At 40.8% G+C, this 19,874-nt stretch overlaps 1 protein-coding gene across 6 annotated transcripts in view; it reads left to right on the forward strand.

Moving 5' to 3' along the window:
• The window catches only part of FNIP1 (folliculin interacting protein 1), an 88,073-nt gene extending 70,542 nt beyond the window's left edge, over window positions 1–17,531 (forward strand). For 5 of the 6 annotated variants that reach the window (XM_033140076.1, XM_033140078.1, XM_033140077.1 and 2 more), the window contains 7 exons: window positions 4,888–5,034; window positions 6,938–7,107; window positions 7,808–9,230; window positions 9,997–10,165; window positions 12,274–12,471; window positions 13,108–13,223; window positions 14,354–17,531. In XM_033140076.1, the coding sequence (XP_032995967.1) occupies window positions 4,888–5,034; window positions 6,938–7,107; window positions 7,808–9,230; window positions 9,997–10,165; window positions 12,274–12,471; window positions 13,108–13,223; window positions 14,354–14,432 (2,302 nt within the window). In that variant the 3' untranslated portion in view covers window positions 14,433–17,531. Of the gene's footprint in view, window positions 1–4,887; window positions 5,035–6,937; window positions 7,108–7,807; window positions 9,231–9,996; window positions 10,166–12,273; window positions 12,472–13,107; window positions 13,224–14,353 lie in introns of those variants that run through there. The other variant, XR_004425958.1, reaches the window with a different exon arrangement.
• Window positions 17,532–19,874: the final 2,343 nt, after the last annotated feature.

Below are 19,874 nucleotides of genomic sequence, written 5' to 3' on the forward strand. Positions count from 1 at the left end.
TAGTACTCAAGAGGCTACACAGGCTTCTTTGGCATTGCAATTGCTCTGGAAAACAAGCAACTTTGCTTGCACATGAGTTTGGTTGCCCTGAAGCCCCTGAGGGCCAACGGAGCACATTAATGTTGATGATGCTGCTGAATAACAATCACATGGCATTCATTTCAGGGACAAAAATATGCAGAGAAAGGAGGAAACTCTGCAAATGGGACTAAAGCAAACACCTCCTGAGCCTTCACACTCCTTGTCCACAGAGCTTTAAAACACAATGCACCCTGAGAGAGTTTCACTTTAAAAAAAAAAAATCCATTGTGCAGTGTTACTCACTGTCTGATTTAGCTAGGCACCTCTGCATTTTCCAGCAACTCTTTCAGAGCAGCAGTGCCGGGGGGGGGGGGGAGGTCTGCCATGCATATTCTGGCCTCTTGAATGCCTTTAACTCCCTTCCAAAATAAACTGAGTATTCATTTTTTTTAAAGCGGGGGGCCAAAGCCTTAAAAGATAAGAGCACAGAACAAATTGGTTCATTAACCAAATGGTTTCAGAACAGGTTTTGGTTTTTTTACTGGCATTGGTAAAGTTCTCTGAAGTCCATGAAAACTCTCTTAAGTGCTCTCCTGCAACCGCTAAAAGAAGCGGGCCTGCCCAGGGAACAGGGATCCCAATTGAACAATAGTGGTGAGAAAGAAAATGCTTAGAAGTCAGTTGGTGTTAAAAAGTTGGCACTGTGTCCCAGTAGGCAGAGCAGGAGCCTTCATAACCTGCTCGTCCACAAATACACTGGCCATAGTCCAGAGGTCTGTGAGAGACAGAAGCAGCTGGGTGTTTGCATTTGTGACCCAGCATCCCCCCATATCCATGTACTCAGTTGCCACAGTTCAGAAAAACTAGTCCATGAGAGGATAGACAGCCACTCTATAGAACCCCTTGGTTTTCTTTAAAATTTAAATTAACATTAAAAAGTTCACTCCAAGGAAGGATTTTGGCCAAAACATTCTGGGCCCAGAACAGTTATATCAAATATCTGGAGTTTCTCCCTCTTTTTTCCTCCCAAATGAAAAAAAAACATGCTCCACTGATGGATCTCAGTCACCGAAAGCACCAAAGGATGCTACAAAGGGTGTGGGTGTTGTTGCCCATACTTGGTGCATACTTGGTAGCATTTCTTCTTGCACAAACCCTCCACTCACCTCAGGGCCCCTTACAGTGATTGATGGGGAAGGTATATGGCGCTGCTCTCAAATGTTAATGACTCTTTAAAAAAAAAAAAGCACTAGTTCTGTAACTGCGAAAAGTGCCATGTTTTGTTTTCTTTAGTACTCACTTTGTCAGGGACAGACTCCCTTTCTGTACCCCTGGAAGCCCATGGCTACAAATCTTCAGCAAATGTTCATACTCCCATAATGATTTCTAAGTGTAGGCCCATTTTCGCTTTACTGGAATAAAGAGCTTCCTAAGTGAGATTTCCTAGACTCCCATTAAGATGCTGATGCAGATACAGAATTAAGGAAGTTAAAAATCCTGAACAAGGGTATTGCTACTTTTGTATACGGGACTTGGTTCAGACCTTGAATAATTTCTGGCTTCAACTTCTTCTTCCTCCTCTTCCTCCTCCTCCTCCTCCTGCTCTTCTATCACTCGTAGCCAAGTAAGATTGTCTTCCATGAACACAGTCTTAACAGTGAGTCTGTAAGTGACTGTGGAGGCCAATTCTGGATCCTCACATCCTTCCACAGTGGGGACATAGGTTTCCGGGCAGGAGTTGATCATGGTGAGGGTTTGCCAAGCGTGCTTTCCTCTTAGCACACTTCTCCCTTTCGTCCTGAGTTTGAGCATCTTCAAAGCCCATTACACCTTTGGTAAAGGCTGATCTCCAACTGGAGCACTCACAGGCCACTGTTTCTCAATGGTCAGTGTTTATACTACATTTTTTAAGATTTGCCTTGAGAGAATCTTTAAACCTGTTTTGTTGACCACCAGCAGTGCCTTAAAGGGATGAAAAATATGTGTGTGCAGTTTGCATATCGGGAGACTGCAGGGAGAAATGAAAAAGCCTTTTCCCATCTGCCGAGCTGAAAGGCAGTTAATCCTCACCCTCGTGTTCAGTGCAATTACTTACATGTCTGGCATTGAGGGTTCCCTTTGCTGCAGTCACATGCCTGCTGGCGGGCAGCCAGTGGAATCTGATCTCTCTCTGAGGAAACACTATCAGTTGCAGATGCAGCCACGGTTACCAGAATAGTAAATAACGAGTCACAAGACTTGAGCTAGCCCTTCAACGAAAACAAATAGTTTAATATCTTGGTATTGGAACAGAAACTGCTTCCTTCCTCACACACACATGCACACAGTTCAAATTGAGTCAGCTTCCAGAGAGCTTTCTGTGGGGGTTGATGTTGCTAAACAAGAACCCAGAAGGCTCATTTTGGTTTGAACTTTAGATTTTACCTCAGGCTTTTAAGATTGGCGGAACTTTTGTGGAGCAAAAGTTGGACTCCAAAATTTAAGTTCACCTAAGGTGCTTTCTCAGCTGGTATCTCGTTTGTCCTTTGTTCAGTGGGTTGACCACAGAAGTCCAAGGGGTGGAAGTTAATCCTATGGAAAGCTTCTGATTTTAATGAGTCAGAAGTGTGGGTGCCAACAAATAGGAAACTGCAAGCTTTTTGTGACACTGAAGGCCACTTGCAACACTGCTCTTACTTATTCAATCATTTTGATATAGTCTCTTGTTTATGACACTTTCAATAAAAAAGTTGGGGTTTTTTGCCCCTCAGCAATTATGCTGCTGAATCCCATTTAACATTATCCTAAAATATGCTCTTAGTTAGCACATCCCTTTCCCCTTACAATACGAAGCTATCTGTGAAATATTTAGTACCGGTAGTCTGTGGAAATAAGCCTGTACTCAACTTAAGGATGCTCTCATAAGCAGGTTCACAGGCAAGAGCATTAAGGCAGTAGCTCTTCTCACTTGTGCGCCCTTCACTTAAACTTCATATTCACAGGTATACTACCACTGAACATGGAGACTCCATTAAGCTGTTGCACCTGATAGCCATTGATAGACTTATCCTTTGAATTTGTCGAACTTCTTTCTAAAGCCATCAAAGCCAGTGCCCAAACCATAACTTGTGGCAGTAAATCCAATAAATTAATATGTATTAAAGAGGTAATTTTGTCTTCTATTGCCACACAGTTCCATTGAGGAATGTCTGATTTACTCTGAGGCACACCTTTGGCCTATTTAGCTCAGTATTGTCTGCACGGACTGGCAGTCGCTCACCAGGGTTTCAGGCAAGGGTATCTCCCATCTCTACCTGAAGATGCCAGTGATTGAACCTGTCTGCAAAGGAGATGCCTTGCTACTGAGCTACAGGCCTTCCTCACTAGTAATAGATTAAGGGAAATGCCTTCCCAGTTGTAAGGATCTTTAAAAACTGTTCTAAGCTCTAATGCACTTATATCCAGGACTTCTGCAGTTGTAATGAGACTTGTGGTCCTATTTCTAAAATGAAACTTGAGTCATCATTTCTGGCAGTTACTGTGGGACCTTACTCCTTTCTCTGTAAGCAACCTTTGGCTTGCTGTTTGAAGAATGCCCATCCTGATAGCACTGAGCTTAGGGGGAAATGCCCTTCACTAACCTTTGAAGATAAGAGGACCCGTGCAGTATGATTAGAAGAATAGGCTGTTAGGCAATTCCCTCTTGCCAAACCTAAACCACATTATAGTGATGCAGGGATAAATGACAGGGTGGCATTTTGTAGTTTAAAAGCTGCAATAAGGATACTCATGAAATTTGCCCAGTCTAATTTTCCCCACAGAATTGGGAATTTCCATGAATTTGGGGTTTGTTTTTTAATTACGTTTCAGGTGAATTTGTTGAACTAAAATATTGTTTATGCAGTTCCGTTTATACACTTTACAAAGAATGGGAGGAGAGTTCCCTAAACCGAGGGTATTTCTATCTAAAAATAGACACAAAGGGAGAGAACAGCAGCAGGAAAGGGACGTGGAGACTGAGGTAAACAGGGGGAGAATATTCAGTTATTTCAATGAATTTTGGACCTTAGGTGTGGTTCTGAAGGCTTTGTGGAGAAGGCGAGTCTTTAGCACTGAATTGGAGCTGGATGAGGAACAGGGTCAGTCAGGGGTGTGTCGAGGTAGGAGCAGAGATATGCGGGGCAGGGCCTTTGAGAGTTTTAAAAGTAAGAATGAGATGTTTGTGCTGGATCTAGGAATGAGACAGGAAGGCAGCGTAGGGATCAGTGAGGAAACAGTTGTGATAACAGATTGCTGGATTGGCATGAGTGGACCAAGATAAGCCAATGGAAGGCTAGAGAGGCAAAGATTGTAGTAGACAAGGCAAGAAATTATCAAGGCACAGAGCAAGAGTTGTTGCCGTGGGGACAGAAAAGAAGAGGCATAGGGATGGGTAAGATTAAGCGAGACCAAATATGAGGAACAAAGGAGAAAGAGAAGTCAAAAAGAAAGACAAGGGTATGTGCCTGATCAAAAGGATGGCTGCCAGTGGATTAAGGACGTGAACAAGGAAAGAAGGGATTGGGAAGAAAGAAGAGAAGATCAGTCTTAGACACATTGAGCTTGACCTGACAATGAAGCATACATGCAGAAGTACCAGAGAGACACTTGGAGATATTGGAGTGGACAGAAGGGAACGTTTTGTGACAATGAGACAGTGCAGGGACACCACTATGTCATAAAATTATAGATGGTTCTTAAAGCCATGGAGTGACTTGGGGGGGGGGATTGTATATTTTTCAGTTGCTAATCAAATAACATCTTATCTTGCACAAATGGCTCTTGGAGCTATATATTACAACAGATGTGTCACTTTGGTGACCTATTGTTTTCTTCTTTTTACTTTAGAACAACAATTTGTAACCTCTACACCATGCCACGGATTGCAGAACCTGTTTGGCTTACCATGATGTCAGGAATGCCTGAGAAGAACCAGCTCTGCCATCGCTTCATGAAGGAATTTATTTTCTTAATGGAACAAGCCTCCAAGAACCAGTAAAGCATTTCTCGCCTTTCTCCTGTTGGGTTTTTTTTATTGTTGTAACATTAAAGGTCAAAATAGCCCTTAAAAAATAGGCAGTGGCAAGCGGTGATTTCCTTCCCCATGCTCCCTTAAAGTCCCAAATAAAGAATAAAAAAGTACTATGTATAATGAAAAGGGAGGATGTGGCTGTTGAAAAAGGCACGTGGGAATATGTGGAGACCATTACAACCAAAGGGATAATAGACACTATTACTAATTGAATAAAAATCTCAGTACAGTGCTACCTCGGGTTACAGACGCTTCAGGTTACAGATGCTTCAGGTTACACACTCCGCTAACCCAGAAATAACGCTTCAGTTTAAGAACTTTCCTTCAGGATAAGAATAGAAATCGTGCTCTGGCAGCGCAGCAGCAGCAGGAGGCCCCATTAGCTAAAGTGGTGCTTCAGGTTAAGAACAGTTTCAGGTTAAGAACGGACCTCCAGAACGAATTAAGTACTTAACCGGAGATACCACTGTAAAGGCCCCACCTGTAACAATGTTTTGTTCTTATAAAAAGCTGCAAACCTCATGAAGGAAACAGAAGATGCCATATCTCAAAATCCAGAGACATATTTTCAGTAACAGTATCTGGTGGAAATACATGAGAAATCCACAATAATTAATTTTCTTTGATTGCTTTAATGTATAGGCATTGGAATCCTAAGCATGTGCAGTCATATGTTAAGTTCCATTCAGTTCAATGGCACCTACTCGAACTATATGTTTATAGATTGCATCCTTCATTAATTAGCATCTAAAATATTTGTTAATAAACTTAGGTGTAGTTTTTATTATTTAAAAATACTAGTTTTTTATTTTAAAAAAATGTTTAATAGGCAATATTAATAGCACCATTAATGATTGGGGAATAACAATTGTCTGATGCTGAGCCCCTATCCTTGGTAGAGTAAAAGTCTGCTTTAAGTGAATAATTGCTTTCATCTCATCTTATAAAAATATTATTCAGGAAAAAATATTTCATTCCTTAAAACCTTTTAACAATTTAAGGTCAAAATTATGCTGTGTTTGCAACTACAGTTGGTTGCTATAGTATTCAAAAACAAAAACAGAAGTATGAAACTTTGGCCTCCTTTTAAGACTTTGAGCCAATGAGACCTGATGGCTGACTTGACAGAATGAAGATGTGCTTGAACAGAAAAGAAAATTAGAGACAAACTGCCAAACCATATAACTTCAAAACAGTACTGAAACCAGATACTATGAAGTCACTGGCTGCCAGATGTTAAGATTGCCTTCTAAACGATTAAAAATTAAACCATGATAAAATTAGCACAGTGCAATACTATGGCCATATTTCAAAAGAACTTCTTCAGAGGGCTAATCCGGGGTTTGGCATAATAAGGTTTTCTTGCCAAGGCACCATTCAAGCTGTGATCTAGCTTCCGCCTTGCAGATCCAAAAACACTTGTCAGGTTTAACATTCTGGACTGCATGCAGGACACTTAAAAGATAGTAATACTGGAAGCTATTTAAAAAGGCAACACGGCAGACCAAAAATAAGTTTCTGACTGCATAGCAGTCTTATTCAAGAGCCCCAGTTTAAGCACTCTAGGGAATGTTTGTAAAACTCTAGTACAAGATGCAGCTTCACTCTTCAGTTTATGTCTGCATATTTCCACTGGAAATACGTCGCTCCTTCCCAATTGGAAAGCCAGTGTTATGCGTGGGAGTTGTGGATGTGCATGAGACTCCCCAGTCTCTTGACCCAGCATCCTGAATTCAAACTTTACCATAACAAGATGCGTGCTTACTGCATAATGGGGATCCCTTTACAAAAGCAGATGGAAAAGAACGTGAGTTGGGATTTTGGGTTGTGATTGGACTTTTTTCTTTCTCCCCCCCCCCCTTACAGATTTTTACCAGCTCTTCTGACTGCAATTTTGACAAACCATCTAGCCTGGGTCCCAACTGTCATGCCAAATGGTCAGCCGCCCATCAGAATCTTCCTAGAAAAGCATTCCTCACAAAGTGTGGACATGTTGGCGAAATCTCATCCATACAATCCATTGTGGGCACAGTTGGGTATGTCTGAAATCACACTCGGATATTTATTCTAAGGACAAAAATTTTAAATGGTAGAAGTGTAGTAGAAGTGTAATTAAAGGAAAACAATGCAACAAATCACTGTGTCAACAGTTTTCTACTGAATAAGAGAAAATAAATAAGAAATAAACATGCCTCTTTCTCCCCTAAGTAGTTATATCCCCCATTCCCTCTTCAGTGGCTCTACTTGCTCCTTCTTCCTGTTTCCTCCATGTACCCCTTATTCATACTTTGGGATAAAGCATTTTCTTTTCCTGATAATAGTTCTTAAAAACATTCATTAAGGCCTTTTCAGTGTTATCTTATGAGTGCTTACTCAGAAGAAAGGTGTATTGTCTTCAAGATGGCTTACTTCTAGGGAATTTTATTTAGAATTGTAGCCTTTGTTACATACCAGCTTAGCAAAGACTCATATTAACAGGATCGACGTTTATTGCAATTGAATGGTTTTACATCCCACTTTTGGAGTTGGCTCTGATTTGGTGTTATTTATAAATAGGGCAGGGCTGGAGAGTATTTTTGCAGATAAATTCCAACAAAATAATTTACAAATCTTATAAATCTGCATAAGCCTATTGTCCATTTTTGGAAATATTCAAGGATCTAGTTTTTAGCCATGGCACTGTATTTTTTCATGTGTTGTGTAATTATCATACTACTTTTATATTCTATCCTATAGGAGACCTATATGGAGCTATTGGGTCACCTGTCAGACTATCAAAAACAGTCGTGGTTGGCAAACGACAAGACCTTGTGCAACGTTTGCTCTACTTCCTCACTTACTTCATCCGATGCTCTGAACTGCAAGAGACTCATCTTCTGGAAAATGGAGAGGATGAAGCCATAGTGATGCCTGGCACCGTTATCACCACCACACTAGAGAAAGGGGAAGTAGAGGAAACGGAGTATGTGCTGGTCACAATGCACAAGAACAGAAGCAATTTAGCCTTTCAAGAGTCTGAAGAAATGAGGAGTTCTAGCTGCAACTGTAAATATTGCAAAGGCCCTCGTAACCCTACTCAAAATACAGAGGCCGTTTCAGGACAGGAAAGAGAAGATACCCAGAATATCTCAAAAGTGGAGACTGACGCTCTTTCAGATGAATGCAGGGCTGCAGCTGCTGACTGCCAAGAAAGACCTGCTGATGTTAAGCGATGCAAAGAATCATTGACCTCTTGCCTGGATATACAGTTAGAGAAAGAGGTCTTCTTAGGATCATCCTCAGTAGAAACCTGCGTGTTGGCAGAATCCAGACTGGAACCAACAGGTGGATCGTGGAGGAGTGAGGAATCATTAGATTCTGCTAATCAGGCTGTTGAAGTAATGAGATCTACAAGTGCAATGGTAGAGAAGAAGCCTCCTGACAAAATCTCGTCAGATGCAATTCCTTGCAGCACAGCTGAGGCTCAAACAAAGGTGACCTTCCTCATTGGAGATTCCATGTCACCTGATTCGGATATCGAGCTCCGAAGCCAAGCAGCAGTGGAGCAAATGGCCAGGCACAGCAACCAGTTGGATACTGAAGAAAGAGTACCTGCTGATCAGAACTGTGAAGCAACACAAACCCTTGAGGACCAAAAAAGAGATCAGAATACGCCTGAAGTGTTTCCTGAGGTTGCCAGAGAGATCCAGAATTGGACTCCTTATGGTGCAGAAAGTGCAAGCTTGCTTGATGAATATGAGGAAAGTTCAGTAGAAAACAGGACTATTGATGATATTCCAGTAAAAGCAACAACAGACATTCTAGATCCTAGCAGTAGCTTAGAGTTTCCCCCCAAAGTGTGTACAAAGAACAAAAAGCCCCCCAGTGAATTTTGTAAGTTTATGGAATCTGTTCGTCAAGAGACTTGCAAAAACTGCTTTGCAGAGCAGGACCAAAGAGACAAAATCTCTGTGTGTGTCCCCCATGGGGACAGAGAGAACTTTGAAAAAAAGGCTGACCCAGGTGTGGATTGGGACATTCCAAGAAATGAGAGCTCAGACAGTGCCCTTGGTGACAGTGAAAGCGAAGATGCTGGTCATGATGTGGCCAGAACAAACAGTAACTATTACGGAGCAGAGCAAGAAGAGTGGGCAGAAGAAGAGGACATACCTTTTCCTGGGTAAGTATTTCTTACCGAGATTAGGCCAAATGTATTACATTCCTATGAAACAATGGCATTAGAGTTAAAAGGCAAAGAGGGCATCTTAGAGACAGAAAATACTGTGTATATATTATATAGATTGTAATCTCATTGGATGGATCCAGTCTACTGTGGTCTTGCTTTAGCCCTATTGAAGTCAATGGGAATTAAGTTACCCATGACTAACTTGCACCTATGCATTTCAGTAGGAGTAAAGCATGACTTAGTCTGGATCCAGCCCTGTGCTTTCATCATACAAGTGATACAGCATTGATTATTTCAGTTGGACTCTCCCCCGGCTAGGCATTAATTTAAGCAATGCAGCAATGTAAGAGTTGCTTATTTCACTGAGGCTGCAACTTAATAGAGGCTCTAATTACCTTTCACACTTTGTGGAGTATACTGCTAATTTAGGAAAGTCTATTAAAAGAACAGCACTTGACTAAGGGAAGAAAAACTGTTACAATTATTAGTTTCAGCACTGGTTCATATAGTTTAGGTGTGTGTACTTTATACTGTCCTCAAACTGAAACCCATTTTCTAACATCTTCTACCCTTGGATCAACAATGAAGACAAAACGATTCCCCCAAAGACTGCCATCCAGCCTGGTGGTTTACGTGATTCCTGTCCCACTGAAGCAGAGGGTCTTAAGTGTACATACACTGTGCACTAGATTGCACACTGAAATAGAGAGAAAACAGTGCTAGTTGTAGTATACATGCCCATGTTATACCTTTCTTTCAGGTCAAAATTAATTGAAGTGAACTCTGTCCAGCCCAGTATTGCCAATTTTGGAAGGTCCTTGCTAGGTGGCTACTGTTCATCTTACGTACCTGACTTTGTTTTGCAAGGAGTAGGAAATGATGAGAAACTGAGACACTGTTTGATGTCAGATTTGTCGCATGCGGTGCAGGTAATTTAAACTATATCCAACAGATGAATTTATATTTGACAGTCAACAAAAGGAAATATTTCTGGAGCCTGCTGGAATAGGAATGAAGTTGTAATTCTGTTAAGCATTTCTGATTTCCACAATCTCATTTAACAAAGATTCCTAACAATCACAGAGATGAGAAACATTTATGCAGTGTAGAACAATGGTTTTTTAGACTTGTGAGTGGAGGGTTACGGCCAGTATCCTTTGTAGTGTGAAGTCTGGTATGGTAGTACCACAATTAACATTTTGGGAAGCCTCTTAAATTATAAACAAACAAACAATAAAATATTGACAGACTGCTTGCTAATTTTGCAGCCAGTTGGGTTAAACAAAATCATTCACTATCAGATTAAGATAAGGCCCCAATAAAAGGACTTTACAAGTAAATGGTACAAATCTAGAAAAAAGCTTGTTGTCCTTAAGTCTTTTGGATATAATGTTCTTAGAAATTGGCACAAATCCATTGGGGATGCCTTCTTTCTGTTGGCAGTCAGATTTCTGAGCCTCCATTATGATGAAGATCCTTTAGAATCAAAATCACCTTGCCTTGTAAGCCACCTCGTCATCTGATTTAGCCATGAGCTGAATGCAGTGTCCATGTAAAAGTCTGGAAGGCACAAGGGTGGGGAACCTCTGTCCCCTCTAGATATTGCCAGACTACAGTTCCCATTCCCACCATGGCCTTCCAATGACTATGCTAACTGGAAGTTACAGTCCAACAATACCTGGAGGACCACAAGTTCACCAATACTGTGAGTTACTGGAGGCAAGCGAAAGGATAGCTGCCACCATCACTTTTTGGCTCCTAAGACTTCCAAGCTATCATTTTCTCCACTTGATCTCATCCACAAAGGGATTTTTTAAATGTTCTTATCAAATCACCGAGAAAAAGTGGCAAATGGTTAAAAAATGTTAAATGGTAAAAAAATAAAATAAATGTCATTACCAACATATAAAATTAATAATGGACTATTAAGAAGGCAATACATATTAAACATTACAATTAGAAATGTCTATTTTAAATGGCTTTTTAAGACAAACAGTTGGCTTAAACTCATCCTTCAACCATTTTTGGTGTCACAGTAGCTTCCCATCCCCTTTTTATACCCAAAAGAGAGAGAAAACTGTTATGTTTTCCCCCTAGGCTATAATTTAACTTCAAACATAAATAATAGTCATGGGGAATATACATAGAGAATATTCTACCCTAGCTGTGAAAATTAAAAGTATCCTTGTTTGCTCACATTGTTTTTCTAATATTGGGAATTAAATCAGTTCAAGATCCCAAACATGCTTAATTTGTGTTTGTGCATGTGTTTTTTTTAAAAAAGAATACTTATGAAAAATACTTCAAACCCATTATTACATAAGTGTTTCCTTGCACCCTCTGCTGGTCTTCTTGTAGTATCAAGTAGAAGCTAACTATGAGCCATATCTAAACTGATCCTACTTACTCAGACCAGAGAAAAATGCAGAATTAGCAAGGGGTAATTTTGCAAAGAGAAAAGGGCAAAACAGTTTAAATATGTTTTGGGCTTTTAACTCATTTGCCTCATAGGCAAAGTTACAGGTTTTTAAATTACGTATCTCTTCAATAACCTGTGAGACTTGGAAGTTTCCTTATACATCATAAGCCGGCACGTGTGCACACACAGAAAGAAATTCAAACAATATTTTAGGCACGTCTAAGGGTTTGCTTTTCTCCATGGTTCCATGCCTTAGAAGCTTATAGCAGTTGCAGAAATGGCTTGCCATGTGGCATCTGGGACTGCTGTTCTAGAACCATAAGTTCAAGACTCCCATGGCCATGCTGGCTAGTTACACAGTTTTTAGGATCCTGGTTCTTGGCTGCACTGAATGCAGTGAAAGTTTAATCGCTATATTTTATAGTGCTAGGATTTAGCCCAAAGCACATGTGGCAAAGTGTGTGCACAACTACTAAATTCTTCCAAGTGTTCATGCTAAGGTTACTTATTTTTCAAGGAGTGTTCGCAAATCCCACTGATGCTCAGAAATAATGTATTTATTTATTCATTCACAATGTTTATTGTGGCTTACACCTTGTATTTCTCTTTGCCTTCTAGCACCCTGTTCTGGATGAACCAATTGCAGAAGCTGTCTGCATTATCGCAGACACAGATAAATGGACAGTACAAGTGGCCAGTAGTCAGAGGCGAATCACTGATAATAAACTCGGGAAGGATGTGCTAGTTTCTAACCTTGTCTCCAACCTGCTTCATTCCACTCTTCAGCTTTACAAGCATAATTTATCTCCAAATTTTGTAAGTACCCAACCTGTGAGGCAAAATGAAATCACAAAGCCTAATCAGAATGAGGGTATTTTTTCCTGGCACCACTCTGATTGAAGGATGGGTAGATAGATAGATAGATAGATAGATAGATAGATAGATAGATAGATATCCTACCGTTCAGGATACAAAGTCTACTAAGATGGCTTACAAGTAATATACAATTATGTATTTTTAAAATAAAATAAAAATAGTTACTTGAAATGAAGTAAACATTACCTCATTTCACAAGCTTCCACAAACAGTTGCTGAAATAGAGTGTATAAATCTCACATGGGTAATTTTTTCCACACTTACATTTCCCTGTTTCAGCTCATCCCTGGTTATATTCAACAACATAGCCATCTGGTTACAGTAGATGATAAAGGCCCAAACAGAACATAACCTCTTAACATCTAACCAGTCACTTCGGTACTTTAAAAAAAAGAAAGATGTAATTTGATCTAACTCCTCAATGGACATAGACCTGTACTAGTTTGTTATCATGAAATAAACTCAAAATGTATTTACGTTGATGTACCTTGAAAGTTGCATGGCTGGATGGACTGTCATTTTGGCTGAAATTAGGGACTGGTTTGTGACATTGTTTCTCTCTTCTTTTGCCTCCAGTGTGTCATGCACCTTGAAGATCGATTGCAGGAGCTGTACTTCAAGAGCAAAATGTTGTCTGAATATCTCAAAGGCCAGATGCGAGTGCATGTGAAGGAGCTGGGAGTGGTACTAGGGTATGGTCCATATAGCTTCCTTGTCCTCAGCTCTTATGTAACCTTATCCTGAACACACAGCCTATACTAGTAGACAAAGCTGTAGGGCTGTTTGTGTCAAGATTTTGCCCATTGTTAAATAGCAGTGCCATTGATAATACTGTACTATAAGCAGCAATCTTCTCATTTTAAGCATATTCTACCCAGCTGCAGAATTCTTCAGAACATGAAAGGTTTTTAATGCACATCCTGCTTGGAAATAAGTTAGTTTTCTAGCTGTGCTTGGAATCAGCAACTAGGGCAGGCATGGCCATGGCCCTCCAGCTGTTTGGGGACTACAATTCCCATCATCCCTGACCACTGGTCGTGTTAGCTAGGGATGATGGGAGTTGTAGTCCCAAAACATCTGGAGGGCCAAGTTTGCCTATGCCTGAACTAGGGTAACAATTCCATTCTCATTTCCTTGCGCATTGTAGAAAGCATGCATAGGATTGTGCTGTAAACCTCAAACTACAACCTGCCCATCAAAACCTAGCCTACTGCTGTCCTCCAAGAGCAATGAGAGGTGTTGCTTGAAGATTAGCAGCTGTTTGCCTAGTGAAAAGTGCACACCACCTCCTTACAGAAGAAGCAAGTCTTTTTATAGACTTTAGAAAAGGAGTATCTTTACAGATGGCCTGTTGAGAAATTAGAGGGGAAAGTTCTAGAGGTGTTAATTCCCATCTAGTTTTAAGAATGCAATCTAAATTTCAACCCAAGGGTCTAATCTAAGATTCATTGGGTCTGTTGGAATTTTTTCATTTGCTTCAGTTAACTTTGGGTCCCAAGACAGCTGGAAACAATTAAATCTTTAGTAATACAGACCTGTCACCAGAGGGAACGCTGCTTGTGACAAACAACCTGGTCATGTGTGTTTATGATATAAATTAGCATGCTCTTTAATTATATAAATGCATATGGGCTACTGCAATATATTCGGAGTGTCTTGACAGTTCAAAGGCTTTATTTCTTTTTAAATATACAACTGCTGATGTTTTAATAGTCTAAGTGCAGGTTGCTTGACATGAGACAAATATTACGCCATGTTAATAAGCTGCGGAATATTGAGATTGCGAGCTTGGATTGAAAATGCCCATCTGTCTTTCTTTCAGAATTGAATCCAGTGACCTCCCTTTACTGGCAGCTGTAGCAAGCACCCACTCTCCTTACGTTGCCCAGATTCTGCTCTAAAATACCAAAGGGCAAAGACAATAACTTTATTTTTTATAAAGTGGAAGACAAGGAAGCAAACATGAACCATTCTTGTCTGGGCTCTTTCTTGCCCTCAGGCAAATAGACTGAACAGCTTGCTGACTTGACTGTGTGCCTCTGCAACTGAATACATGATGTGCAAACAAATGAAGTTGTTTCCTCCTTCCTTCCTTCCTTCCTTCCTTTTCCATTCATAAAAAAATAAAATAAAAGACCAGAGACTCAGATCACTAGAGAAGACACTAGAACTTGGAGGGCTGGCTTGGGCAATAACTTCTGAAATGCATATAACTGCAAACTGTTAAAATCACAGGATTACTGGGGGTTAGAACTGCTTCATAACCATATGCAGTGCAGTTACTGTTTATACAAGAGAATAGAACCAGCTGGCTACTTGGTACAAATTAGGAGAGCATTTAAAACAAATAACAACAAAGCTACAGCTATTTGTAACAGTTTTAACCATTTCTGTGCTAAAAGTTAAGACTGCTGAAGATTTCTTCCTTTCTTTTACTGGGGGGGAAATTCAATTTACATGGAGGTAAGGGACTTGGATCGTAGCCTGCTAATAGCACTCACCTCAGAAATGTATTTGCAGGCATTTCCCCATGGATATGATGTCTGGGAGTTCAGGCCAAGAAACACGTCTCATTTTACCATCATTTGGGTGTGTAATTGATATTATGCTTTTGATGTTGTTCTGATGTTGTGTTGCTATCTAAATACTCCAGAAAACAGAACATTTGGCCTATGTTAAATGAATTTTTTTCTCCCACATTTTGTTAATGTTGATTTAAAACACACACACACACACACACACACACACAAGACTTTATTTACTTTGATCTTGTCCTGTTTGAAGCACAATAAATAAAAGTTACCTGCCCTCTAGGCCCTTTAATAGCTAGGTGATTCAGGTGCTTAACTTCATAAAACCTAAAATTTGCAGATTTCAGGCAGTTGGTATGAAAGAGAGATATTGTATACCATAAAAGCCAAAACTGGATACAGAGTAAGAGTACTGGAAATATGTTGTCCTTGACTACTTAAGCAAATTTTGTTTTGAAGCACCAGATTTCGTTTTACACCACAGTTTAACAGTTGCATCAGCATCATTTAGTGGAAGCTACTCTGATGATGCCACCCGGTTTGTTAACAATTGGCTTAAATAAAAAAGAGTAGCTAATGTAGTCCCTTCCCCCTCATAGATTTATCCTTGATTAAGCAATAGCATCAAATATTTCTAATGAGGGAGCCATAATTTATAAGACATGCATATAAGTAGATGAATAGATAATATTCTGAGCAGGCTCTACTACCTCACTTTGAATATTGGGACATGCGGGCTCATTTTTCCTAGCATCTAGCACCACTAACCATATGTTCGTCATTAATTATTTTAATTATTAGTGTTCTGAATTTCATATGTCATCCCACAGGGAAAATTAAAAGCATATATTTCCTCATTTACTAAAATAACACCTGCCATGCCAGACCTTTTAACTATTTGCTCTCTGTGCAGGTGAAGATTGCAGTCCTGGAAACAATTGCATGCCTTACTGGTTTTTTGTTCTGCATAAATCCTGCAAATAGTTTCGTAATTTATGTCTCACGCCACCTTCGGTGAGACTATTGCATTTGCTCAAGTGCTTTTGCTTCTTCAGGCTGAAGTGTTTAGACATGGGTGCGTAGGTTGAAGATTACAATTGTATGCCCTGATCTGACAGCTGCGCCGTATAGGGCGGGGGTTGTCACACAGCTGAAGAAGCATCCTGTACAAATGGACCAAGAATGCCCTGCTATGCTTTCTTAGGGATTTCAGACAGAAGGAGCTAGCCCATATTGAATCAAAGCTTTTGGTCCACTTAGCTTAGTAATCTATATTCCGATTGGAATTGACTCTCCCAAGGTCTCAGAGGGAGGTCTTGCTGCGCCCTGTCTCTAGATCCTTAAGTAGAAATGGCAGGGATTGAATTGGGGACTTTCCATTCAAAACATTTGTCCTACTGCTGAGCAAGACCTCCTCCCTAATAAATTGCTTACCCCAGAACCCCAAGATTTGTACTGTTCCTATATTTAATGGTGGCATACGATGTCTCCAGTCCTTCATCCCACACTTCCTTTCCATCCATTTCTGCATTGTTTTACAACAGTGTGCGCAGCTGCATCAGCTACATCAGTTGATGGTGGTTTTTGCTGTTTCAGAAACATCCGTTCAAGTTGCTCCCTAGGTGAGCTGACACTCTGAAGTGTGATGTTCACAATGTATCAATCCGACACACTGACTTGCAAGTGCAGTTGCATGTAGGATCAGTAAGGTGGCCTGATAAAAATCTTCTATTCAAGCAGTAATAAGTGTTGCCATAGATGTAGTCTCTCACATGCCTTCAAAGGGTTCATTTGAAATGCAAGAATAAATATTTTTTATGCTTGTCCGAATGATATTTCTGGAATGGTTACTGTGCAAAAGACATTGTAGCATGATGGCATGCTTTCCTGTGACTGATAATTGTTTATGGTACATGCAGAATCAAGGTACTACATACACCTGTTTGTTTGGATTTTTGTTTTGTTTTTTGTTTTTAAAAAGGGAACTATAACAGCACTGTAGTGTTGACCTCTTAATGTATCATGCTTTTCAGAACAATGTATATGCAAAACTAATCTCTGATTTTTGCAATATTCCCAATGTCCATTAATATGTCTTAATTTTAAGGCTGAGAATAAATTTTAAGTGTATTACACATACATACTAGCAAATGTCTTTCTACCGCAGCTTGCAAATGCAAGGCTGCCAAGAAAAGCGGGGAAATCCAAAGCAGGATTTTAAATCTCGCCTTTTAAAACCCGTTAGTTAAGTTAAATGTTTCAAGAGGGTTTGTTTGTTTGTTTTTGTTTTCAGTCTCCTCTAAATTATGTAGATGGTGGTATGTGTAATATGCTGGGCAAAATGTACATACTTGTTATCTTTTGTGTTTTTGTATATATATATATTTCCCAAGATGTGCACTTGTATTATAATAACCATTCCCAATTTTAGGGGAACTTTGTGCAATAAATACAATATTGTCCATTGAATCGCTAGTTTTCTTTGTCTACTCTCCACAGGGCTGTTGGTGAGAGAGTATTTCGTAAAGAAAAATGTTGCCATCCAGAAAGTTGCTTCAGGTACTCAAAGGGCCTTGAGGCACTCTGTGAAACCTTTAATTGTTTTCCTTTGAAAAGGAAGCTCCTCCCTCCTACCAGGGGTGGTGGGGGCGGCCAGCCACGGGTGTCACCACTGAGGGGGGTGACAAAAAGCTGGGCGGCACTCACCGCGGGACCTGCAGAGCAGCCAAGCCACGCGTCTCTCCTGGGAGTGACGCGGTGGCTTGGGCGCCTGCCGCCTCCCCCTCAGCAATAGGGTGTCTTGAGTGGGAGGAGGCAGGCACGCTCCTTGGAGGCCCTGCGGAGCGTCCTGCCCCGTTACAGTACCTGCTTCATGGGCTCAAGCCCATGGGGGTGGGTGAGGTTGTTGCTGTTGGTTTATCGCATCTTTATTTTAGATCTTGTGACTGATGTGGAAATTGTTTAGTTAGGTTGTATTTTTTTTTAAAAAAAAAAACTTTTATTTATTTTTTATGACATCTTATGTTGTAGTTATGTTCCCCCCCCCCCCTTGTTGTGAGCTGCCTTGAGCGTGATTCAAACAGTGGGAAGGCAACATACAAATAAAATTATGCATGCATGCATGTCTGTATAATGCATGTATGTATAATGTATAAATTTAAGGACAGGGCAGAGGAAGGGTGTTTCATGCATGATAAACACAGTCTAACTGGGGTCAGCAAACTTTTTCAGCAGGGGGCTGGTCCACCTTCCCTCATACCTTGTGGGAGGCCAGACTATTTGGGGGGGGGTGTGAACAAATTCCTATGCCCCACAAATAACCCAGGGATGCATTTTTAATAAAAGGACATATTCTATTCATGTAAAAACAAGCTGATTTCCGGACTGTCCATGGGCCGGATTTAGAAGGCGATTGGGCCTTAGTTTGGGGACCCCTGATCTAACTGTTGCAGCAGTGCTGGCAGTGTTTTTTCCCCAGATTTCTATGGAACACACTACAGTGGTACCTCTGGTTACATACTTAATTCATTCTGGAGGTCGGTTCTTAACCTGAAACTGTTCTTAACCTGAAGCACCACTTTAGCTCATGGTACCTCCTTCTGCCGCTGCGCCACCAGAGCACGATTTCTGTTCTTATCCTGAAGCAAAGTTCTTAACCTGAAGCGTTATTTCTGGGTTAGCGGAGTATGTAACCTGAAGCGGCTGTAACTTGAAGCGTATGTAATCTGAGGTACCACTGCACTGGATACTTTTCCTGAAACTGTATTGAGGAAGCAGCTGCAAGCAGATAAAGCTGCCGACTTTTGACCGAGTATGTTTCATTTTTGAGAAACGGTTGCTCATGGGTGCAACAGGTGCATTCTGATCGCTCAGAACTTTTCTGGAGCAAGGCAAGGCTGATAACCTAAGTATTTGAATCTACCATGAATCAGGTTTCTCTGCTTTCTCTCTCTCCCCCCCCCCATTGTTTTTTTCCCCTGTGTAACATTGCATAGCTTGTTCTTCAAGTAACACTCCCTTTTTAACTTGCTTTTTGTCCTCAGTCCGATCGTTGGCCCATCTAGCTCAGTACTGTCTACACCAGGCATGGCCAAACTTGGCCCTCCAGCTGTTTTGGGACCACAATTCCCATCATCCCTAGCTAACAGGACAGGGATGATGGGAATTGTAGTCCCAAAACAGCTGGAGGGCCAAGTTTGGCCATGCCTGGTCTACACTGACTGGCAGCAGCTCTCTATAGAGTTTCAGATGGGTCACTCCGAGTCCTTCCAGGAGATGCCGGAGATTGAACCTGGGAGCTTTGCATGCAATGGATTTGCTCGACCACTGGACCATGGCCCTCCAGATGTTATTGGATTCAAACCATCAAGCAAAGCTGGATGCTCAGTGGTCAGGAAAGATGGGCCACAGGTTCCTTCATCCTTGCTCCATAGGATGCTTGATTTTCAAACAGCCTTATAAAAAGGGATGGTTGCTAGGTATTCACAACCCTATATGTTTTGTTATTTGCATGGCGTATTCATCTGATAAGCAGTGCCTGTGGCATAGATTAGAGGCATCCTGGACTTGGTCAAGTCATTTGCAAAATATAAAAGTGAAGCAGGAGTAGAATAGCAACTGCCCCGTATCCCATCATGGAAACTATGGATGAGAAAGTGATGTCATCAGGTGTTGCTCTATTTCTGAATGGCCTCACATGAGCCACCCCCTGCTTGTTGTGAAGTAGCTGCTTTAAAATATATGTGTATATATTAAAACCACATTATTAAAGTATTTGATTTATGAATGCAAAACAGCACAGGTTAATCTTGC

Source organism: Lacerta agilis, chromosome 2, assembly GCF_009819535.1.
Source record: "Lacerta agilis isolate rLacAgi1 chromosome 2, rLacAgi1.pri, whole genome shotgun sequence".
Lineage (NCBI taxonomy): Eukaryota > Metazoa > Chordata > Lepidosauria > Squamata > Lacertidae > Lacerta > Lacerta agilis.